Source organism: Necator americanus, chromosome IV (assembly GCF_031761385.1).
Source record: "Necator americanus strain Aroian chromosome IV, whole genome shotgun sequence".
Classification (NCBI taxonomy): domain Eukaryota; kingdom Metazoa; phylum Nematoda; class Chromadorea; order Rhabditida; family Ancylostomatidae; genus Necator; species Necator americanus.
This window is the reverse complement of record NC_087374.1, coordinates 23,063,640-23,085,301: the sequence shown is the minus strand read 5'-3', so window position 1 is coordinate 23,085,301 and position 21,662 is coordinate 23,063,640. Positions and strand designations below refer to the sequence as shown.

At 40.0% G+C, this 21,662-nt stretch overlaps 2 protein-coding genes across 4 annotated transcripts; one reads left to right on the top strand and one right to left on the bottom strand.

Moving 5' to 3' along the window:
* Positions 1 to 483: 483 nt before the first annotated feature.
* Positions 484 to 16,750, top strand: RB195_002423 (uncharacterized protein; the record flags this gene model as incomplete). Of its 2 annotated transcripts, XM_064199677.1 has the most annotated exons (28): positions 484 to 634; positions 705 to 840; positions 901 to 1,000; positions 1,213 to 1,386; positions 1,594 to 1,749; positions 1,810 to 1,950; positions 2,014 to 2,138; positions 2,230 to 2,360; positions 2,610 to 2,687; positions 2,798 to 2,959; positions 3,016 to 3,113; positions 3,175 to 3,324; positions 3,820 to 3,903; positions 3,962 to 4,066; positions 4,376 to 4,549; positions 4,616 to 4,771; positions 4,834 to 4,969; positions 5,607 to 5,755; positions 5,945 to 6,097; positions 6,170 to 6,335; positions 7,162 to 7,218; positions 7,438 to 7,528; positions 7,601 to 7,730; positions 10,738 to 10,845; positions 11,209 to 11,286; positions 12,861 to 12,986; positions 15,708 to 15,795; positions 16,677 to 16,750. In XM_064199677.1, the coding sequence occupies 28 exons, from the start codon at positions 484 to 486 to the stop codon at positions 16,748 to 16,750; spliced, it is 3,477 nt and encodes a 1,158-aa protein (XP_064055559.1). The 2 variants fall into 2 exon arrangements, with proteins under 2 accessions (XP_064055559.1, XP_064055558.1); XM_064199678.1 differs by lacking the exon at positions 7,162 to 7,218.
* A 590-nt stretch (positions 16,751 to 17,340) lies between these two features.
* RB195_002422 (uncharacterized protein) lies at positions 17,341 to 20,061 on the bottom strand (the record flags this gene model as incomplete). 2 transcript variants are annotated; one of them, XM_013446251.2, is made up of 5 exons in its annotated part: positions 17,341 to 17,533; positions 17,585 to 17,786; positions 18,364 to 18,514; positions 18,584 to 18,684; positions 20,004 to 20,061. In XM_013446251.2, the coding sequence occupies 5 exons, from the start codon at positions 20,059 to 20,061 to the stop codon at positions 17,341 to 17,343; spliced, it is 705 nt and encodes a 234-aa protein (XP_013301705.2). The 2 variants fall into 2 exon arrangements, with proteins under 2 accessions (XP_013301705.2, XP_064055557.1); XM_064199676.1 differs by having other exon boundaries at positions 17,341 to 17,491.
* Positions 20,062 to 21,662: the final 1,601 nt, after the last annotated feature.

The window sequence follows — 21,662 nt, the reverse complement described above, 5'->3', positions numbered from 1 at the left end:
GATTTCTTCAAAAGTTCTACTTAGTCCAAAGTAATCCTCTGGGATTTCATAACATTTCCTCTTCGAGAGACATCTCTTTTTTCCACAAACGAGAAATCACTGAAAGGAGTCGGGTGATTGTAATTCTAGGTAGTCCATTTGTTTGCTTGTGTGCTCCTTGCTTCTAGTTTGCTGATAGATGTCGGATTTTATGGCGCGCCTAAGTAACAGTAGTTCCTAACTTCTTCTGAACTATGGATGTGTATCCGTTCGGACCACGTCTAAAATGCTTTGATTAGTTGCGTTGCGTTGTTAGTTACGAACATTATGAAAAGCGGCGAAACCTGTCAATAGTTATTGCTGTAACAATTTTTTCTAAGAACACTTGGGAGACTGGTTCTGTCCGGATCGATTTCATTCACATGCTTTGTTCTCTTTTATTACGTTTGCTGAATTGTTAGGTTCTAGTGCATTTGATTTTTTTCATGATTATGATATTCAGCCATGTCGGCTGCTCTGGCAGCACGTCGACGGAAAACACAACCACAAAACCTCAAGTTACGTCGCCTTACACAAGCGTATCTTACTCCATATCAACATGTGAAACCTCATCAGATCACTACCGAGTCAAAAATCGACCATATCTATGCAATCAGTTAGTTTATCGGCCTTATTCTACAAATTCCTTATTAGCAAACTAAGGAACTTTTGAGCTTTTTTTTCAGCGCAGAATTTGATTTTGGATTACCAGAGCGTTACAACTGGTTTGTTCCCTCGATACTCCCGAGATCGAGATATTGGCTATGTGAAAGACAGCATTTACTGCGCATTAGCTTGTTGGGCTTGTTCGATTGCTTACAAGTAAGTCTTTCTAGAATAGAATAGTAGTAGAGATTTCTTCTTACAAGCAGTAAGCTTTAGGCGGCTAGACGATGAACGTGGACGTCAAACTGAACTTCGTCAAACTGCCGTGAAAACGATGCGTGGCATTTTGTTTTGTTGGATGCAGCAAAGTGGAAAGGTTGTTCTTGATGTTGCTTCGAAAATCTATGTTGTTTTTATGAAAATCTTCACTTGCGTTAAAATTCGTCTATAAAATGTCTTGTTGTTGTTGTTGTTTTGTTCATCTTGCCTTGCTACTTTTATTTTTTAAACAACAGAAAGTACTTGTCATCGACTATTTTATTTTTCACCTGCATACTAGAAATCTAAAGATTATCCATATACTTTCAGCTAAATGCTTTCAAGTCGAATATTTCCGCCGAGAATTCACTTCATGCTCGGTTTGACCTTCATTCTGGAATGACGTTGAATCGCCCTCATGAGCAGCAATACGGTCATATGCAAATGGATCTGGTTGCACTGTATCTGCTCGCGCTAACTGAAATGATAGCAAGTGGTGCCAAAGTGAGCCAATAACTCTTTCCCTTTCTTATATAAACCCTTATCATCCTTTTTCTTTTCTTCTGTCCTTCTAGTTACGGAAGCAAAAGGGAATTCTTGCAGTTTCGTTACTTGTGTTACAATTTCTTGCTAATGTAATGCTGAAACCAACGGAAAGACGTGTTTAAAGTCAATTTGGCTGCAAATCCACCGGCGACAGTCTTTTTCTAGGTCATCTACACTCATCATGAGGTCAATTTCATACAAAACCTTGTATTCTACATCGAGAGAACGTACCGCACTCCTGATTTTGGTATGTGGGAAAGGGGTACCCGTTACAACAATGGTAGACCTGAACTTCACGCCAGCAGTCTCGGCATGGTTAAAGTCTGTCTTCGCACAATTTCATCTCATCTGGGACTCACCCTATCAAGTTCTTCATTTCAGGCTGCACTTGAAGCGATAAATGGATTCAATCTATATGGTACAACAGGAAATAGTGCATCCGTAATTTACGTGGATATTGACGGCCACAACAGGAACCGAACAACGTTTGAGACGATATTACCTAGAGAAAGCAATTCAAAAGTAGATCCACAAAATAAAATAGCGAAATCAACACAAAGATAGGCAAATCAACAACTTTTTTAGAACACCGATGCCGCGCTACTCATGACAGTTGGTTGGCCAGCATTTGCCTCTCATGATGAATCCCTGATTGAGAAAACAATGTCAAAATGCATACGTCGATTGGAAGGGAAATTTGGCGTGCGGAGGTTGTATAACTTTAAGCGTTTGTCGCGTCTCTCTTTTTCATTCTCCCCCAGTTTTTCCCTTGGGTTCGTTTCATAGTAATAAGTGTTTCAGATTTCTCCGGGACGGATATCGTTGCGAACTAGAAGATCACACTAGAGCGTACTACGAGGAACACGAAACATCGCGATTTGATGGCATAGAATGTCAATTTCCCATGTTCTTCGTGTATATGAGCCTCACAGGTATCTAATGACATAGCGTTGCTGAACTTTTGAGAATTTTCGCAAAGCTGACGTTTTCTGATAGATTTCGCTATGACTTTCTCGGTAATTTTGTTTGACGGTGTGCTATTGATCAAACTCGTTATTTTACTTCTAAATACTTTCTTTGTTCAAATTATCATCCTGTGGTTTATCTTGCATCATCAGAATTCCCTTAATTTCTTTTAATTTCCTCCTCCACTTGATTGAGCTGAATGTGCTACTTTTCAGCCTATTTCCGAGGAGATCAGGCGCACGCGGACAAGTATTTTGATAAGCTTCAAGGTTTGCTGGTCAACGATGATAATAGTTAGTTCTACTGTGTGGATCTTTTCTCTGGCCGACTTTTTTTTTACAGTGGTTTTCATATCTAATGCTACTCCTGCTTTCGATCCCTTATTTTACATAAAAAATTTTAGTTCCTGGTGGACTTATCGTCCCAGAGTGTTACTGCGTCGATGAGTGCTACATGGACCGCGAACGCGCAAAGCCGAATTCCACCGAACTTTACCCCGTTAGCCCCCAAGAATTTGGTCATCATTTGTGGAGCAACTCTGTGTATATTATTCTGTTGCTCGTTCGTGAGTATTGATAGGTCGAATGCTCATCTGGTGGTATTCAAAAAGTTTTTTCTCAGGAGATGGTCTAATTCATAAAGGTGACCTTGATCCTATCAACCGCCATCTACCTGCTTCACAGCGTCCCATGCAATTCAATAGGCATTCGGAGTTCCAGGTAATCGGTTATACCTACCTTAGGTTAAGGTTTGGAGTTCCACGATGGCGCGATCTATCAGGGTAGCATGGAAGGCGATCCGGTGGTTCAAATTGCCCTAATTGCTGAATCAGGGCATCTTCAAATGAAGTTGTCTACTTATGGAATCAGCTGTCAGACACCACGTGAAGTGGAACCGGTCCAGATATGGCCCAGCTGGAGGATGGTTAAGGTGAATCTATGATCTATCAATACAGGGTTCGATCGCAGCGTGTGAAGATGAAGTCTTCAGTATTCATGAAAGTTGCTTTCGAACTTTTCAAATCTCAGATAGGAATATTTAGGGTGTAACTGAGTTTATCCGAAGAGATGTGCGTAAGTGCCATTAGAAGCTCACTCTTAACGAGAAAACAATAGAGATCTGCTAAGCAGCAGTATACATCAGTTTCTGTCTAGGAAAAGATTTGTCCGTGAGAATAGTAGCAATGCAGTCGTGCAGACCAACCTTATGTGGCAATGAACAAGAAATAACTCTTGATGGATATATATATATATATATATATATATATTGTAGCCACTTTCAAATCTTCTCCTTATTCGGTGTCATACAAAAAGAGGGTGTCATATGAAACAGATAAGGTTAGCAAAAATGTTTAATTCGGAACTGGAAATATTTTCGCTTGGTGTTTTGAAGTTCGCTTGACATATACATGTACATATTTTAAAGCTGTTCGAATGCCTTGGGAGAGATGAGAAGTTAGGCCTCAGCGGAAGGCCACCACGACCATTCGGGCCACTCAGCACCTCCAAGGTAAGTCCTTGCAACTTCGAATGGTGTGTTTTTCGGAACCACATTCATTATTGCCAAGGTTTTCCGAGTGTTTGGTGACACCGTGCTGTGCTATCCGTTGCTGTTCGAAGTGAAGGATTTCTACGTCAGCTCCGATCCTGCGGTGTTGATCGACGATATTAAGGCGAGTACTCATTTTAATTTGGACGGAGCTAAGTAAAAATTCCAGCTTGTCGTTCTTTTTCTTCTAAAAGTTCTGATTTTTTGGATCGCGCTTTACATAGTAATACAGAGTTGCTGAATCTTTCTTATGGATAACTTATTTTTACCTCTTTTTTCTTCTTTTTTGCATCTTTAATCCCTTCATTTTCTCTATCGATAAGTTCGAAATAATATTTATTTATTACAAATAGTGTCTCTGCATGAGAGTGACATACACCATGCTTTTGTACTTTTATCTTCTTATTTCTAAATTATTTCAGTATGGTTTCAGCGTGATATTGAGTTCGTGTCACGGCGTTGGAAGCTAGCAGGACGACCAACCATGTGCCTCTTGCTGAGAGAGGAAAATGTTATTGGCGAGTATTTCGATCATATACTGGATCTCCTCGTTCAGCTAAAAAACGGTCACGTCAACGGCATACGTGTGCGCATGGGTAGAGTCCATGTGAGTTAGAGCCGATTGGTATTTTCCTCTGAAAATCATTCCTAAGAGTTACTGTTGATCTTTTAGCAATTGCTAAACACTGGTTGCATAGAGCACATTGATTTTGCTAATTCTGATGATGTTGAGTTTGACATTGATGTATTGGAAGAAACGGAGGATAGTAATCAGCTTCTCTCAAAAATGAGCCTCCGCGATGGGATGGATGATGATGCCACAATTGAGGTGTTGGGCTTGGATGTGTTACATTTGATCTTTCTTTCGTTGGTGGAGTACTCATATTCCAGAAAGAAGTACAATGTCGTAGCGATGACGAACTCATCGAAATCATTCGAAAAGATGATGTTGATAAGCCAAGACAACTAGCTTTTGCCCTCGCTGCAATGTGGATGAGACGATATCCGGATTGGGAAATAGATGGATGTAAGTTTCTGATATGTTTTTTATGTGTTCATAGACGTGTGTGTGTTTATAGTGTGCAAATGCAAATGTGTATTTTTGGCTTCTCATCGACTTTTCTTCCGTGTTAGATTGCCCTTATTAGGAAGCGAATCTACTTTTGCTGATTGATTGACGGTACTTGCTCACAAGTTAGAAAGTTTCTTTCTCATCTTTCCTCTTCCTTATTTTCTAATCTCATCACTTTTCATCGTTCCTACAATTCAACTCTACAGAATAATCTGCTCCATGATCTAATCCATATGAAACTTCGTAGATCTTTCTGTATACATCAACGGGATTTTTGCCTATGAAGATTGCATGATAAACAAAACCGGAATATTTATTTTTGTTGTCATACTACGCAGGAATATTAACTGAATTCTCTAATCAATGTGAGGGAAATTAGCAGATCTGTTTCCTTCCAATCCATAACTCATTTCTTCCTCCAATGTTCCAAACTAAGTATTGAAAATTGAGGCAACGTGAAGGAGAACCTTGCCAGCATTCTTGCTTCAAGATTTTTAGCTGAACTATGACAAGTTCTTTTTTTATATGATTAATTGGTGTAGAAGATTTGATACTGAGAGTTCCAACGGTACTTTGATGGCGTTTTGTTAAGATTCTGTACGTGCACGCATGGAACGAATTTACCGTAAAGCTTGTCAACTTCGTCTCTGGTGGCTGGTACGATATTGTGCGGGCAGACTTCGTAAAGCTATGAATAGCTTAGCACCAGCAATTACCAACATGCTTGTCAGAGGAAAGCAGGTATGACCTTCGTAGAGTTGGGTCAAAATGAAATGAAGCTTAGAGCAGTACCGGGGGAATATAGCGGTTAGGTTCGAGGGAACCCTTGCTAGCGCCTTTTCATCGCTTCAGTTTGCTTCATTTCATGATGATCCCACCTAAATTGCAACCCCTAGCTAGAGTGCTTAAGATTCTTTACTACTCATCCAGGTCACCTTGGGAGTTCGAGGCGTGCGTGAAGAAGTAATTCGTCGTCCAATATCCCCCGGAAAACTTGTAGATCTGCTGTTTGCATGCTGTCCACAGCAGCAACCACATGTTGCAGTGATCCATCAAGAGTTGATAATAGCCTGTTCGGATTTGGTAATACCAACTTCTTTTCTTTTTTCACATTAATATTATTGCTCACTCAAATACTGCATAGACCTGTTCCAGATGAGTCATTCTCCGTCAGCATTCGATGGTGTGCTCACAATTCGTCTTTCATGGCTTGCAGATGCAATCACGTTGTTACTGAATTACGTTCGAGCGACGGGATCCACAAGAAATCCGGGCAAAATGATGACGCCAGCAACGCAGAGTACAACTGGCATACCAGCTGGTTCGTTGTTTTCTGTGTGAAGCAAATATCGACAAAGTTAATTAGAATTTGCAGGTTCAAAAAATGTAAATTCAGAAGGTGGTTTGTTGTTTGATGATGAACAATGGCACTTTGGGGCTCATTATTGTGCTCCCATTGGTAATATTTCTAGATTGAGATCGGTGCAACGTTTTATCGGTGCCCTGGGTGTATGACCATCGTTTCTATCCTTCTACTTTACTCTTTCCACTTTTTTCTTTCTGGTGAAATAACTGTTGATTTTCGAAGCAAGGTGTCAGAAATGCCAATTTATGCGATTTTTTCTGCTACAGGTTGCTAAAAGAAGATTCTTCTTGCTGCCCTTGTGACAACCTCCTCAACATCACGTGTCTACGCAATTCTCCTTTTTATAATCCCTTTTCTTCAGAACTGAAATCAGAAATCAGTTGACGCATCCTGAAGCGACTGGGCCACTTCTATCTGCCTTTATCTTTCTAAACTAACGTCTCACTGGTTTGTCCTGACTGCGTGATCCCAAACTACCTTACTATCTCATGATTCGAATAACAAGGCCAGCTTTGGCAGCCCCTATGTGGTTGCCTTCATGTTCGCACCATCGGAAATACACTGCTAACTCCGCTCGCGATTTATAATCCACTTCTTTTTAGAGTAAATCACTTTGGGTTGGATTACCAGTTTTACTTCAGCAGCACTAGGTCTTCCCAGCATAGTCCTCTCCTGCTTACATAGCAGTAGAAAAATCTATATATTCGATAATGTGACCTGCGCTCTTCGTGTCTTGGGGACTCAGCGACTTCTTTGAAATAATTCGTGTTTCTGTTTACAGAATACTCATTCGCGGGACTTTTATCGAGTCGACGAAAATCTTCTCATGCTATTCTTGGTACATGTGTGCCGTGGCGTTTAACAGCCTTTGCTTATTGCTATGTAGTTTGTCTGATTTCATGCATCTCCCCTTGCTAACTGTCTGAGTGTCTTTTGACCACCACCTCTGTACCTCTCATGCTAGAGAGCTTTTCCAGAGTAGTGGCGTGTCCAGAACAGGATGCTTCTAGACTCTTCTGGTATCTGCTATCGTAGTGTATAATATTCTTCCTTTTAGAATTCAAGAAAAACTGTATCTATGACCTCTCGCCTACGATTGTCAAAGATGTGGTAGCAGCACTGATGACTAGAAAGAATTGGCATCTTTTGTGAGATCGATTAAGTTTCCGTCATAATATCACTAAGCTTAGAATCTTTCACTGATAGAAATGCTTGTTCAGAACTCCACTTCAAACGCGTCGCTTGAATGGTGCACTCAATCGTATGCCCGTCAACTTCTATGACCGTGTTTGGACAATTCTGGAAAGGTCCAGGGATGGAATCGTAATTGCGTCACAGTTTCTGCCACAGGTTACTCTAAAAAACATTGTTATGTTGAAGTAGCAGCTTTGCCGCTAGTCTCTTTTATGCGTCTAACAATTGTGTATTTTGATTAGCACCGTTTCTAATGAGTTGATTCCAACTTTACGGCGTACACAAAGCCTGGAGTTCACTTTTGGTAGTTATTGTTCACTATGCGAAAAGTTCCTTCTATAAAGTGAAGGACTACTACAACGAAAAGTTTGTACATACTAATTCATAACTGACTTTATCCTAGAAGGCTAATAGGTGACTAATGCTCACTGATTTACTTCTTAACGCTCTGAATACTCAACATCCGGAATGGGTAGATCAGTTTGTGTAACCAGGGTCAGTCAGCGATAACTCAGTAATGAAGTTTGGTACGGTTTAAAAATTAAGGTTTTGAACAGAGAACTGTATCATTGCCGGACATCGCCTGACGTAATCTTTAAAGGACTAAACGTGGGCCCTGCCATATCATCTCTATTCAGACTGCAAGGTGTCATTCACGTCCTACTAGTTTTCAAAATTCTTTTAAGAATACAATATGAAGGGTACCAAAAACCTTTTATTTACACTTACTCAGTTCTTCTGTTGTTAACTGCTTTTGTTTGGGTTTTGTTGGACGTCACTGTATAGAAACCTGAGGATATCGCTTTTGCGAATAGCATTTCTCTAATCCGATTCCGGTGCTTTACATCAACCTCAGTTCCTCTTATGGCTTTTCGTCCTACGTGTTTCCTGTACTAAGTATTGCAACGCCATTTGTTATCTGTGAAAAGGTCGGCGTTGATTAGATGAAAGGTGGTGAAAGTGACTCCATTGACATTATCGCATAGATGGTGAAGACCCTGGAAAACCGGCTTAGTTTGGTGAATGCGGATTACGCTGCGTGACGCTGATTCACATGGTTGCTGCATGGAATTCACATGGTCACAGTGTGACTTTTTTTGAAATAACATATTTCTGCTGAGGATAAAGATTTTTTCGAGGCATTCAATCATTGAAGTCCAGAGCTTGAAAACTCGAAATGCTCCCTATAAATCTATCTAGGCCTCAAGAGCACCCGAAGTCCCAGTTCATCCAACGAAGTAACTCTTTGCAGTTTACGGAATGAAACTTCGTAAAATAGATTAGCGTTGAAATTATTCGACAATGCAACTCTTTGCATCCGTTCGAGCAGTGAAGTCTGGTAATTCCTATTTCATTTCGTCGATTCTATCGGTGTAAAGAGTTGTTTTGTTGGATAAATCATGGAATGTGGTGTTCCTTGGGGGTTGCGTTGTTGGATTTACTGCCGGAGATTCATATTTTCGATGTGACAGTTGCTAACGTCGTTGTGACCTCTATCTACTACAGAGGAACCTCAACGCTGAAACTTTCCCCGAACACTGCCATTAGTGAACATTACAAGATATTGTGGGTAAGGAAGGTAACTTGGTCGGTAGTTTAGACGGGAATGGGCACCTCCACCTCCTCCTCGTATTTATAGATATGAGGATGTGATGTATTTGACTGTGTTCTGGAAAAGGATGCAATCGTCTGGAAGGCGCAAATGAACACTCCTTTAAAACGCAAAAAGATGGCTGGAAGACTCCGTTTTTTATGACGATTTCACTTGGAACGCGCCACTTTTGCGCACGCGCCGCACAGAATTGCGAGCGGTCAAAGATCAGTCACCTCTTCCCACAACCCTATTCAAATGAAACCAAAGAATAGGCTGCTGAGGGGACTGGAACATTTACAAAGAAGCGCGTTCCAACGTAATTCGTAGGGACTTAAAGGAATCATCCCACGAATCTGAGGTGGTACGGATTTCAGGTGGAATATTCGTATACGGCATAGTAGATTATGGAGAAGGGGGTGATTCCGTCCATTTCTTCCTAATTGCCGTAAAGAACGGCCCAGAAGATGTGGCGTGTGCACACAGCTGGCGCGCTCCAATCGAACTCGTTGTAGAAAATAGTGCGCCGGAACGCTCTGAGCCGTATCTTCCGGGCCGTTTTTTACGGCAATTAGGAAGAAACGGACGGAATCACCCCCTCTCCTTAATCTACGATCCCGTATACGAATACTCCACCTGAAATCCGTACCACCTCAGATTCGTGAGGTGATGCCTTTAAGCGGTTCCTATGCTTTTTTTACGGCGATTAGGGAAGGACGGTCGGGCCCTGCAATCTACTCTCCGAACTCTCCGCTTCTGATGTTAGTTCCGCACCACGTGAAAATCGTGATAAGCTGTCTTTAAACTCATTTTCTGACATTATCCACTGGCTCTCAAATTCAAGTTTTTTTCTACATTACTAGTCCTGTAATCCCCTTCTTTCCTGACTGGATTTGCGTCAATAGAAGTGCAATAATAATGTTTTCTTCCTTAGAATGAGCAAAATAAGAGGAAAATTCGAGACTATGCCATCAATGACCTGCTTTTTTCAACAGCATAGGGAAAACTCAATCAAGTAGAACAAAAACATAGTAGAGATATATGAGCGTTTCACGTGAATGGATTTTGTCTATCACGATTGACGACACCCTGATCTGCACACAAATAAACAGGAATAATGGTGCAATTCACGAATATAGACATTGCTAAGCTCAATCCCCCTACAAATCCAGAAAAGTAGGTGTGAGATAGTTTTGTATGATCCTGTTTTCCCAGTACAACTTGTTATGGAATATAACGCCGGCGATCTGCAACGCATATCATCCGTACTACTTTACAGATGAAGCAGCTTTTATTGCTCATTTGACCTACACTAGTTGGATAGTGGACGTTAAAAGAAGTTGAATAGTTGGGGAGACTGGACAGGCCTTCCTCAAACGCTTTTATTGTATTACTTTCAATATTGTAAATTCTCTTACCAAAATCTCAAAATCGCAAATTTCGCGATTTGCTGCCTTCAATTGGCAGCCTGTCTACAAAATAGATATTCACCGGGCGATAAGAAATTTTAGAAGTTTTTTTTTCCAATGTCGGGGCCGCTGCGATTGCTACTATCAATGTGATATTTTCCAGCAACCTACGCTTAGTGATATGACGGAGTTTGAACTGACGTTCTCGTACAAAATCGAGGAGATGCTCAGTCGTATCGCTCATCCGGAGTACCGTCAGCTACTTGTTGAAGTAAGAGCGTATTTCAGTTGATTTCTATTCCCCAAAGTATTTCCTTAAACCTGCAGTTTCTGTATTCTGTTAGCCCAAAACACGTTACACAATTTATTTCGATGGGTTTCATTAGTTGAGTTTATCGTCTTGCTGATAGGATTGCATGATAGTTGGCTATCTTTAGCCAACACTGGTCTGCTTAGTCGACGTATCATCGCTTCTCGTGATAATCTGCGAAAGTCGGCATTTGCTGGCTTAGCTAAACTTAGCGGCAGCTTTACATTGCGTCCCTTAGCATTTGAATACGTGGCGAGTTAGTAACGAGAAGATTCTTTGTGATGAGCGTGATGGCTGCTACGAATGATATCTTAATACTTTAAGCTTCTGTCGGTGGTCGCCACAATTTTGGAACGCAACCCAGAAGTGTCTTTCATGTCGGGACCTATCGATTGTGACGTAGTAAGTGATGTAAATAACGATTTCTAGAGCTAGATATACTGCCTACAAAACTTTTTCGAACATTTGGATTGTTAAACAAGCACATTCCAATATCCATTTTTGTAGATGGCACTTCAAAGTACTTCTAATGTGTCATTCCTAAGATGATGTGATGTGATATTTATTAAGTAAGACTTTGAGTTGCTATGCTGAGCTCATAAGCGTCTGTGTTTCGCTGTTTAGGTAGAGAGGAATGATCTATGTAAAAGGAAAGGAATCTCTGTTCTCCTTAGTATTCTGAAAAATGTGAAACAGCACTGCTATTATTTGAATTACCAGCCTGAACGTCCGGCTAAAGCAGGACTTCAGGTTTTTTTTTTGCTGTTCGCTTTGCTCGCCTTCATCGATCAATGAGAAATAACAGTAGCGACATTTTTGTAAAGTTAGAATTGCTTTTTTCTATCAACGCTTCCTTCAATTTTTTTTACCCGAAAATTTAAGCATGGATAAAAGATTTTCCCTAAACGCTCAGTTCTATATTTGGAGAATATGTTTCTCTTAAACCCCCACAATTTGGAAACATCATTCAAAGTATGAGTTTCTTCCCTTCTCAGCTATTAGCAAAGAATGATGTACTAAGATGAAGATGCGAATATCACTATCGTAGTGATAAAAATAACGTTCCACGCCAGATCGCGTAAACTGGTGGCTACTATGTATTGTATTTAAGCATCCACTCGTACGTGTGTTTCCTCCTTTTGAAAAAAGATGTTAACAGTGTTAGGGAGACATGCTGGGAATTAGATATGTGAAAGAACCATGGAATCCCATTCTACTGCGTTGGGGCTTTCGCGCACCAATCCGACGCAGTGGAAACCGTCTCTCCCCACTCTGTGGCTTTCTGGCACATGCACACCATTCCGACCCCATGGGACTCGTCGCACCCCATTTTACAGCTATCTAGCTCCGGGGCACGAATTCGACGCCATGGTATCCGTCTCCCTCTCTTTCTGGAATTTCTTGACTGAGACACATAAAAGTTTATTTACCCTCATTAATATATGAGAGAAGCTAACTTGCCTTATCAAAGCCAACATAGATGGTCACATAATTTTGGACAATGGATAAAAGTTAGAGTGCTCGCCGATCAGGTGCATGGCGATGGTTCGGCGCCTCACTGAGGCCGAGTTTTGCATCATTGTGGAGTGTTTTCGTGACACACACACGGACTTAGCGCGTTATTATATAGCATGATATTAGTTGAATTGTGTTCGGCGTTGGAGGACTAAGCGGAGTTCCCCGCATTCTATCGCGTAATAATTTGCATCGTTGAGGAGAAGAAGCCACGTTGAGCTGCTACATACACATTTTTTGCATTACTAAAGGCAATGAAACGTGATCACGGTCACACTCGTTAATCTCACTCCTACCCCTCTCTTTTCGTGAGAAATCCCATCAGTTTCATAATAACGGCATTTCCTTTGAGGACCTATATATCTAATACTGTTACCCAAGTACTGTTCTTTGAATCTACTCGAGATGCACTTACATCTTCTGCGACCTCATTTCATGTCGAGAATTCTCCACTATTTCAGCTGATCAAAAAGGCGTTTTATATCTATGCTGATCAAGAGAATATCTCAAACAAGGAAGATCTCACTCCCTTTTATCAGCTGGAAAATATTTCCGCACTGACGTCCACAGCTACCTATTTGACAAAGGTGGGTCAGTCTATGATTACAGCCAGCGTGGCAAACGGATTTTTCTTTTTCTCTCAACCTCACTTCACAACCTCCGCCTTTATGGCTTTTGCTGTCATGAATCCTCAATTTAATTTCGTAAATCAGAATTCCAGTCTTGTTTTCTCATGCGCTCGACATTTACCAAGTCTACTCTAATCACATCGCGTCTATTTTCAAGTATCCGCGTCAGAATTCCTCGATTTCCGGTTTTCACGGATTATCTTTGTTATTGTATATTCTCCACTGATTCGCTTAATTCTTCAAGGTTTCATCATCTTTAAGCTCTTCATTAGTGATATGTGGGCGCACAAAGTAAACATGGGTGAACGGATTCGAGGTATAACTTTTAAAGTATCATTCACGGTATTGAAATATGTTTTTATCATTATTTTCTTCTGAGAAAAGCCAAGATGAGCAGCGCAGATGGAGTGCCGTGGCATGAGAGAACCTTCGATGGGTTCGAAAGGTTAATTTCAGAAGATGTTGACTTGCAAACATTCCTTCTCTATAAAACAAAAACTTGTCGTGCGCTCACCTTTAGATTAGCCCAACAGAAAAATATTGTGTTGATTTCATTCACATGATGAACACGCTGAATTTTCACGATCAACAACTTAAAGACAAAAATTAATTGTAGTGTGACTATTTTTGCCCATTCTTGGGGAATCCCGTTCTTAATCTTTACGGCAATGAAACTCAATAAAAAAATTTTCAGAGCATTAGTCTGCTTTTTTGAAGGCAAAATTAAATGTTCGAACTGAACCAAACCTTGGTGCTTCTTTCATTAACAAACCAATAACGTGTGCTATTTTCGCAAGCAGATTTGGATGGAGTTTTCTCTTTGTTTAGCACTTTTTCTTTACTTTGTCCCTCGTTGAAATATTGTGGCGGTCTCAGAATTAGATTGAAAATTCTCCAGTGTAAATCTATTAGAAATCCAAATTTTGCATAGCGTACTAACAATTAGCTCCATGTTCTGGTCTATAACCAACTTTTTCATTTTTGTGGCAAATTTTTGTAAGGCCCTTCAGCTCTGCTCTCGTTGATACGAACATTCCGCGGAGAAAGTTCATGTTTCAGAAATGTTCCTTCCCATTCCATGAACACCTTTAAACGGACTTCTTTTCACCTCTTTAACGCATTACCAGTTAAATCCTTACTCAGCGCTCACTTAATTTCGTGTTCCAAAAAATGATGAAGTGTGTACTTCCGATTTTGGACAAATTGCCAACTATCTATCTAAGAGAGAAGAATGTTGGAGAAGAGTCTTAGAAGACGCTCTCTTGGATGTCCAAAATGTGACCATGGGAGCAAAAACCAGGACATTAGCTGTGCTCTCGGCTTTTTTTTTGTGCACGTTTTCTGCTGGATAATTCCGCGAAAGCTTACACGAGGTTTTTTTGATCGGTTTCAATGCAGTTATTTTCTACTCGATATCCTTGAGTTGTGCAGGGTAAACGTGGCAAGAGGATTTCACGCTATAAGTGATTCAATCTGGATTAATGGTTTTATGTGGCAGCCATAGTCAGTCAACGTATAGTAGAAATAGAAATACCTTAATGATCTGGTCATCCAAATTCTATCGTACTAATTTCCAAATATCTAGGCAGTGTTGTTTAAAATGAAAAAAAAAACGAGATATTTGTTGCAGATGGGTTTTTACGTAAGGATGCGTTGAATTCGCCGTACATATTATATGTCTTTGCTCACAATTTTAGTATTTGTTTCCATCATATTCGGTTGACAATTGGATGAGGGTGCGCAGGTAGTCTTATCAGAAAGCGAAAAACGTGCTCATAAATGATCGCTGCAATATTCAACCTGAAGGTATGTAAATATGGCCGCTTTTTGTGGTAATTAGCTTTTTGTGCATGAGGAGGGATCTGAATCCATGATTGTTATACAACTTACATCAATCTCCAAGTCCTCTCTTCTTGAAACCTTGGCATTTGATAGTGTATTTATTTTTTTCTTTTTATGCCAACGAGGTTTAGGTGAAACTTTTTATTGGCCTGACGTTTCGACAAACTTATCTTTTTCAAAGGCCTGAAAATGGTTGGAGGTCTTTGATACCATGCATATCCCATCAAACTCCTCTCTCCTCGCTAAACCTTGGTATTGTTCCAAGTACACCACGCAAGACCTTAAAAGCCATAGTCGGTGAAACTGGTCAGTCGTTTTCCTTTTAAGGTCTTGCGTTGTGTACTTGGAACAATATCGAGGTTTGGCGAGGAGAGAGGAGTTGATGTTGTTTGATGGGATATGCATGGTATCAAAGACCTCGAACCATTTTCAGGCCTTTGAAAAAGACGAGTTTGTCGAAACGTCAGGCCAATAAAAAGTTTCACCTAAACCTCGTTGGCATAAAAAGAAAAAAATAAATACAACTTATATCATTATTGTGAGTTTATCGGTAAAAATTCGCTAGCAATTCAGTACGCTGACTTTTCAAATTAAATGAAAGTGGTTGTAGCAATTATTGATTACTGAGGATCAAATGAGAATTAACGAAGATCAATGAATGATTAGTGAAAATCAAATAAAAATCTATGCAGTTGCTTGTTGTTGTAGCTCCTCTCTGAAGTCGGTCTCCTCGCGTGTTTGTTATAAATATTCTCTGTTGTTTCTGTCTTGCAAACATATATAGTAACATATTGAATTATAGAATTTATCCCATACGAATCCTTGTTTTCTTTTCAGGCTGTTGTCGATTACATTCTTAACGGACGTCATTTCTCAAACCCCGTAAACATATTTGACTCTGAGCGTCCAATGGAGCGAGATGAATGTAAGATGATGTAAAGGCGAATGAACGAGGAAAATTCAGATAGCTTCTAGTTTTCCTAAACAATTTGTCTGCTTTAAGTATTTGCATACATAGTTGGGGGCATTTTCCTCGATACTTTTTGGCATTTTCCAACTTTCTACAGAGACATTTTGCAAACTTTTCTAGTCAGCTCCGTTAGTCTAGTCAAAAGTTTGCCTGAGCTTGTTTCGCATACAGTATCTGCAGGAGGTTAAGTGGCTAGGCCTATAATTGAGAAATAATCACTATCTGAAGGATATTTGATTTTTTTTTGGCTAGAAATAGCTAAAAATGATGTGAAGCTCACGATCCGACTTGACACATACATTGCGACAATTCTTCCCCTTAACTTTAATAAAGCATCAAGAAAATATTGTAAAAGTACTGTATGTGAAACAGTAAGTGATTCCTAGTGAAATTTCCAGTATTTATCTAGGAGATGGTCTGAAAGGTCCAATTTTGCAGCTGTCGACGAAAAAACCTTGAATTCGAACACTTCCATTCGTTGAAATCATTTAAGTTTTGGCTATTTCCTTACGTTATCTATTCGTACGCTTTCTACGTTCTGCGAAGTGCCCTTTCTAGGAATTATTTTCTGAAAACCTACGGAATTTCTTATGAATATGCGATTTCATCGCTATCGGCCGTTTGATAAGATGGGTAAATTTGTGTGAGATGGTCTCAATTAATTTTTGACCTGACGTCTTTAAAATTCAATCTTCCATATTCATCTGATCGAAATTTCAACCAAAAACGATGGGTAGTTCACATTCAGTATTCCTGAAGCAAACATCTTAGCAATTGCTAAAGAAATTAAAGGAAGTAATTCAGATTTGACGTAAGTGACTTCTCTTTGTTCCCAGACGTAAATATTCGTATTGGTAGAAGAGACTCAAGTCGAATGAAGAAGAGTTTGTCGTCATCAATGATGGAATGATTTTGAAGCAATTGAAATAGTACTGCATCTACCTTATGAATGTATGAAAAATTGCGGAATGTTTGAGTCCCTCGTTGGCGATTCAGTCCTGATGTCTTTCTTCGAAAAAAAGTCTGTATTTTTTGCTTCTTTATCCGGCTTATCAAGCGATCCCATTATTATTTAGAAGTCTTACATTCTTATTTACCACGTAAATGGGATAGTTCTTTAAACCGTTAATAATATCTCTATTTAATACATCAGATTTCTTTTGACTGCTCAATGTATAAAATAGTATAAGTGTACAAAGAATTCGTGCTGTGCAGTGGATTGTACAATATGTAGTGTTTGAATACATTGTAGTACATCGACAAATTCGATAAATACATCGAATTATTTATTACGACACGCTGTACATTTTTGTCGGGAAAACATCAAACGTTTAAAACTAGACAAATGACCCTAAGTACTGTATGAAACTGTACAAACAGAAAATACAAGACCTTTCGATAGGGATAAACCGGTGAGATCAACTACCCCATTTGGGGCTACTGTATATCGCTCGCATTCCCGTACAGAGGGCGCGGTGGCTAAACAGTCGCTAGATTAAGCTATACAAGTGAAAGGAACTGTTGTAGCGGTTGAAATGAGGAAAGGAGGAGCGTTTGAGCGAGTAGAGGGGGGATGGTTTCCGGTTGTACTGCCGTTGATTTTGCGATGTTTACGGAATTGGCCTGCTGTGTGAGAAGGTCAGAGAAAAGTCTGGAATAGTTTGAATGAGGAACTTTTGTACCCTGCTGCTTTCTGAGCAAAGAAATCATAAGAAAGTTGTAGGACAACGGACGAGTCACTCACTTTGCTTGCAACATCTGTTGAACATATTCGAGGAACAATTCCTGATTGCCAGGTAGCACAGGTGGAGTAGCGTTTGGAGGTAGAAGTGGTGGAGTGGTGGGGAGAGAAGGTGATGAGGATTCAGAAACCGATCCAGAAAGAGCGGTTGAGATCACAAAGGCACGTGCTGATGACTCATCCATGTATGTGATCGTAGTGCCTTCTGTAATAAGTGACTGTATTTAGGTCGTACCATGAAAATAATGGAATTGTTCTTTCTAATTTTTTTGGAATTGGATGTTGATTGACCATCTCAGCTACATTTTATATTTTAAAATAGTTGGAGAAATTTGGACATGCCCAAGAGACTAGGAAAATTTGTTCAATAATCACTAGTGACCCCCCAAACGCCTGTCTTTGTCGCACAGTTAAAAATAAAATGCTGGTATTAGCTATTAATATTTTGTTAGCTTCAGCAGCTTAGCACTAATGCAGGATTTCTTACTTGGCCCGTTCTGCACGACGCGATTATGGAAAATTTTCGAGTAGTTCATTGACTGACGCACGACGTGGGGATAAGCTCATGAAAGAAGCTAATTGTTGAGGCACACGCGGCGAACTTTGTGGGAAAACATGGGGAATAGTTCGTACTTGGAGCAACTGGCGATTAATTAAGTTATCATGGGATCTTACTGTATGCTCACGGTTCCATTTCAGTAGGTTCCAGATTCTTCAGTAAATGTCTAGTCGAACTTATTTGGAAGAGCGAGGGAATTTTCACTTTATTTCTGACCTCTTACCTTCCACTTGATTTCCTTTGGGAACGATCCTTAGACGCATATTACCATTTTTGGAACGGATAGTTTTGAGCACCGCAGAGTTCTGTCCTGGTTGTCGGTGGCGGAAACGTCGAATGAGTGCGTTTGCTCGCATGCTCATCACTGACGAACACTGAAGTATCAGGAAATTAGAAGTGCATCCAGGCCTTCACAACCTGTCCAGAAGATGGGCGAAACTCACGCGATCACAGTTACACTCGTTAAACGGACATACAGCGGCGTGTCCCTTTAAAACCGATATGAATCCATGACCTTCGCATTTACGACATGTGAGCCTTTTCACTGTAAGTAAGTGATTAATCGCTTAGCATCTACAATGCTTCAACCTTTCTCGCTTTTGTGTTCGTGTTTGTGAATGCCTGAGTTTCGTCAACAACAGACGTCAGACGAGATGATCCGCTTAGTTCCACATCTATCGCAGTCACACAGTTTTTCCCCGCTACTCATCACATTCTCGAACATGCAATGCAATTAAGCTACTTCGCACATTCTATACTTATCCTGGCAAAGGTCTAATCCTTGCTCAAGAATATCACGCAATGACACACAACTTTCATTTACGGATACGCTATTAAGCCATTTGCAGATTTATTCTTAGGATTAGCCGTGGCGCCGGAAACGAGTTAACACCTATAAAGTCTTTTAGCGACGAGAGCCTTTTCGGATAATGTTAACCTGTGATAAACAGCCGGACTAACTCTCAACAACCAACTCTCAAGTATCGTTTATAGTATTTTCGTTTTTAGTCCTAATGTCTTGAAGCAATGGAGGATAATTTGCTTTTAGGTACGAGTTTAGTCATAACGTATCGAAAAGAAATCGCTGAAAAGTACACTAACGAAATAAGTTATGTTATATTAGCGTAAGACATTCAAAGCCTACGCATTTCTTGTAGAATTTCTGTTAGTTATTTGGATGAGTAGATTTCAATCCCTCGTAGTAATAATAGAATATAAGAAATTGTTTCTGCGATGTTTTGTTGGGTTTTTTTTGTGAGAACAGGAAAGGACCAACCCATCTTTTTTGCTTTTTTTCTCCTAACGTCTATAAAAAAGATCTCTTTACAGTTGCAGACGAATGCAATAATTTGTACTGCAATGATTTGGTGAAAATTTGGTGAAAACATTTCTTTATAAGGTAAATGTAGAACTGTAAACATCAAAGTTCAAAATGTAATTCAATTTTTAGTAAATCCGGTGACGTAGTAACGCAGTATGCGAATTTTCATAGTGGACATGTAGCTTGTAGATGTTTGAAGTAGGATCTAAAATAGCTATTTGTTTAGATCGGAGAAAAATTCTGTTTTTCAGTTTGTCGCATGGGCTCTTGCTGATATGATAAGAGGAAAGTCTAGAGAGGGAAAAAAGACACTAAACTGCCTAAGACAGGAAGCTTCGAGTTGTTGCTATAAACAGGATGTTTGAATTTGTGCAAACGCAACAAAAAAATCACCCTGCATCAAGCTGGGCACGAAAATCAACATTTCATTTGTGGACCTCTACTTCGACACCGTCAGCGCAAATATTAAAAATAGTTGGAAAAAAAACTGACAAGGGTTATAATCTGTCTCAATAAGCAAACAGCTCGAAAAATCAACTCACTAGTCTTCTTCTTTACGGGATCCTCACGTCGTAGCGATGATGGCTCATCGAAAGGCATCTCGAAAATCACGGCGAAACAGTGTTGTCGGCGTGCTTATATGGTATGTGGGCGTGGCCTGCGGATAACGACGAATCAGAATCGAGCCGGTCTGTGACGGCGGTAATGCAAAGTATCATAATCCGAAAAACGAAGTGAGAATCGTTGTGTTGCTTTCGGATAAATGTTGATGTCTGATTACTAGGATCGCCATTCGAGCGCTAAAGGTTTGTGTCTTTTTGCCTAAGGAGACCAACTACTTAATGGAATGTTCATCATAACATTTCATAAATATGTTTTCTGAATGTTTTGAACCGTTGCTGAGTCATTCATTCACGTCTCCTTCTCATTTCTCGTGAGATGAAAGGAATGTATTAGCCAGGAGATTAATTCTCCTCTACTGAAAATATCTTATAAGATTAGTGCATTATTTTCCTAGTTGTTCGGAGGAAAGCAGGACTGAAAAAGAAGACAATTAGTAATGGTAGTATTTTAGCTCAAAAGTGTTGAGAATAAAATAAATCATGACTACTGAAAAAAACTGTGTGTGTCGAGCAGGGAAGAAGGGCGCGTTGCGACGTTTGCAGACGATTCTCGTTCAACCAATTAAAGACATCACCTCACCAATCTAGAGTGGTACGGATTTCAGGTGGAGTATTCGTATACGGGATGGTAGATTATGGAGAGGGAGTGATTCCGTCCATTTCTTCCTAATTTCCGTAAAAATGGCCCGTAAGATACGGCTTCGAGCGTTCCGCGCGCTATTTTCTACAACGAGTTCGATTGGAGCGCGCCAGCCTTGTGCACGCGCCGCATCTTCCGGGTCGTTTCTTACGAAAGAAAGAAATGGACGGAATCACCCCTCTCTCAATAATCTACTATCCCGTATACGAATACTCCACCTGAAATCCGTACCACCTCGGATTCGTGGGGTGATGCCTTCAAACATATTCAATGACACAATTTATCTTACTAATTTGGATGGGATTTTTTTTTGGGGGTGAAAACATATCATGGGTAATTTACTGCAAGAATATCCTTTTTTCTTGTTTGTGCTACTCTTATTATGGGGAAAAATAAATGTTGCCTATTAAAAAGGTAACATTTTTGGCCATTGTTTCTCCTATCCTCGTCCTTAGCAGTTATTTCTTTCGGCAGTAATGTCTGCAGCCTTGTAGAGATATCCATAAGAAGATTATTTTGAAGATAACTCTTCACAGAAAATGAGCTTTTTACTTTTTTCATGAAAGGCGAGGTATGTTACGTTTGATTACCTGCTCCATATTATTTAGTAATGAGCACATTGAGGTATTCTTGCGTAGAGCTGGCATTTTTAGCGCATATTTACAGATGAGAAAGCAGTGTACTCTCAGTTTGCATTATATCTAAAGAGCAGTGCTCCAAATGATGTTTTAGCAGTAGATGTGCTGACGATTAATCTCGTTGGCTTGTGCACATCAGATACACTATTTTTGGATATGTAGGGTCAGAGGAGCATTTGTTCCCTTTGTGCTTTCTGCTATAATCAACAGAAATTCACCGAAATACTCGCAAATGGAAATCAACGAGATCCTAAAGGATCAACCAACACTGGATGAAGGTTTATTCGTCTCTAACGAGAT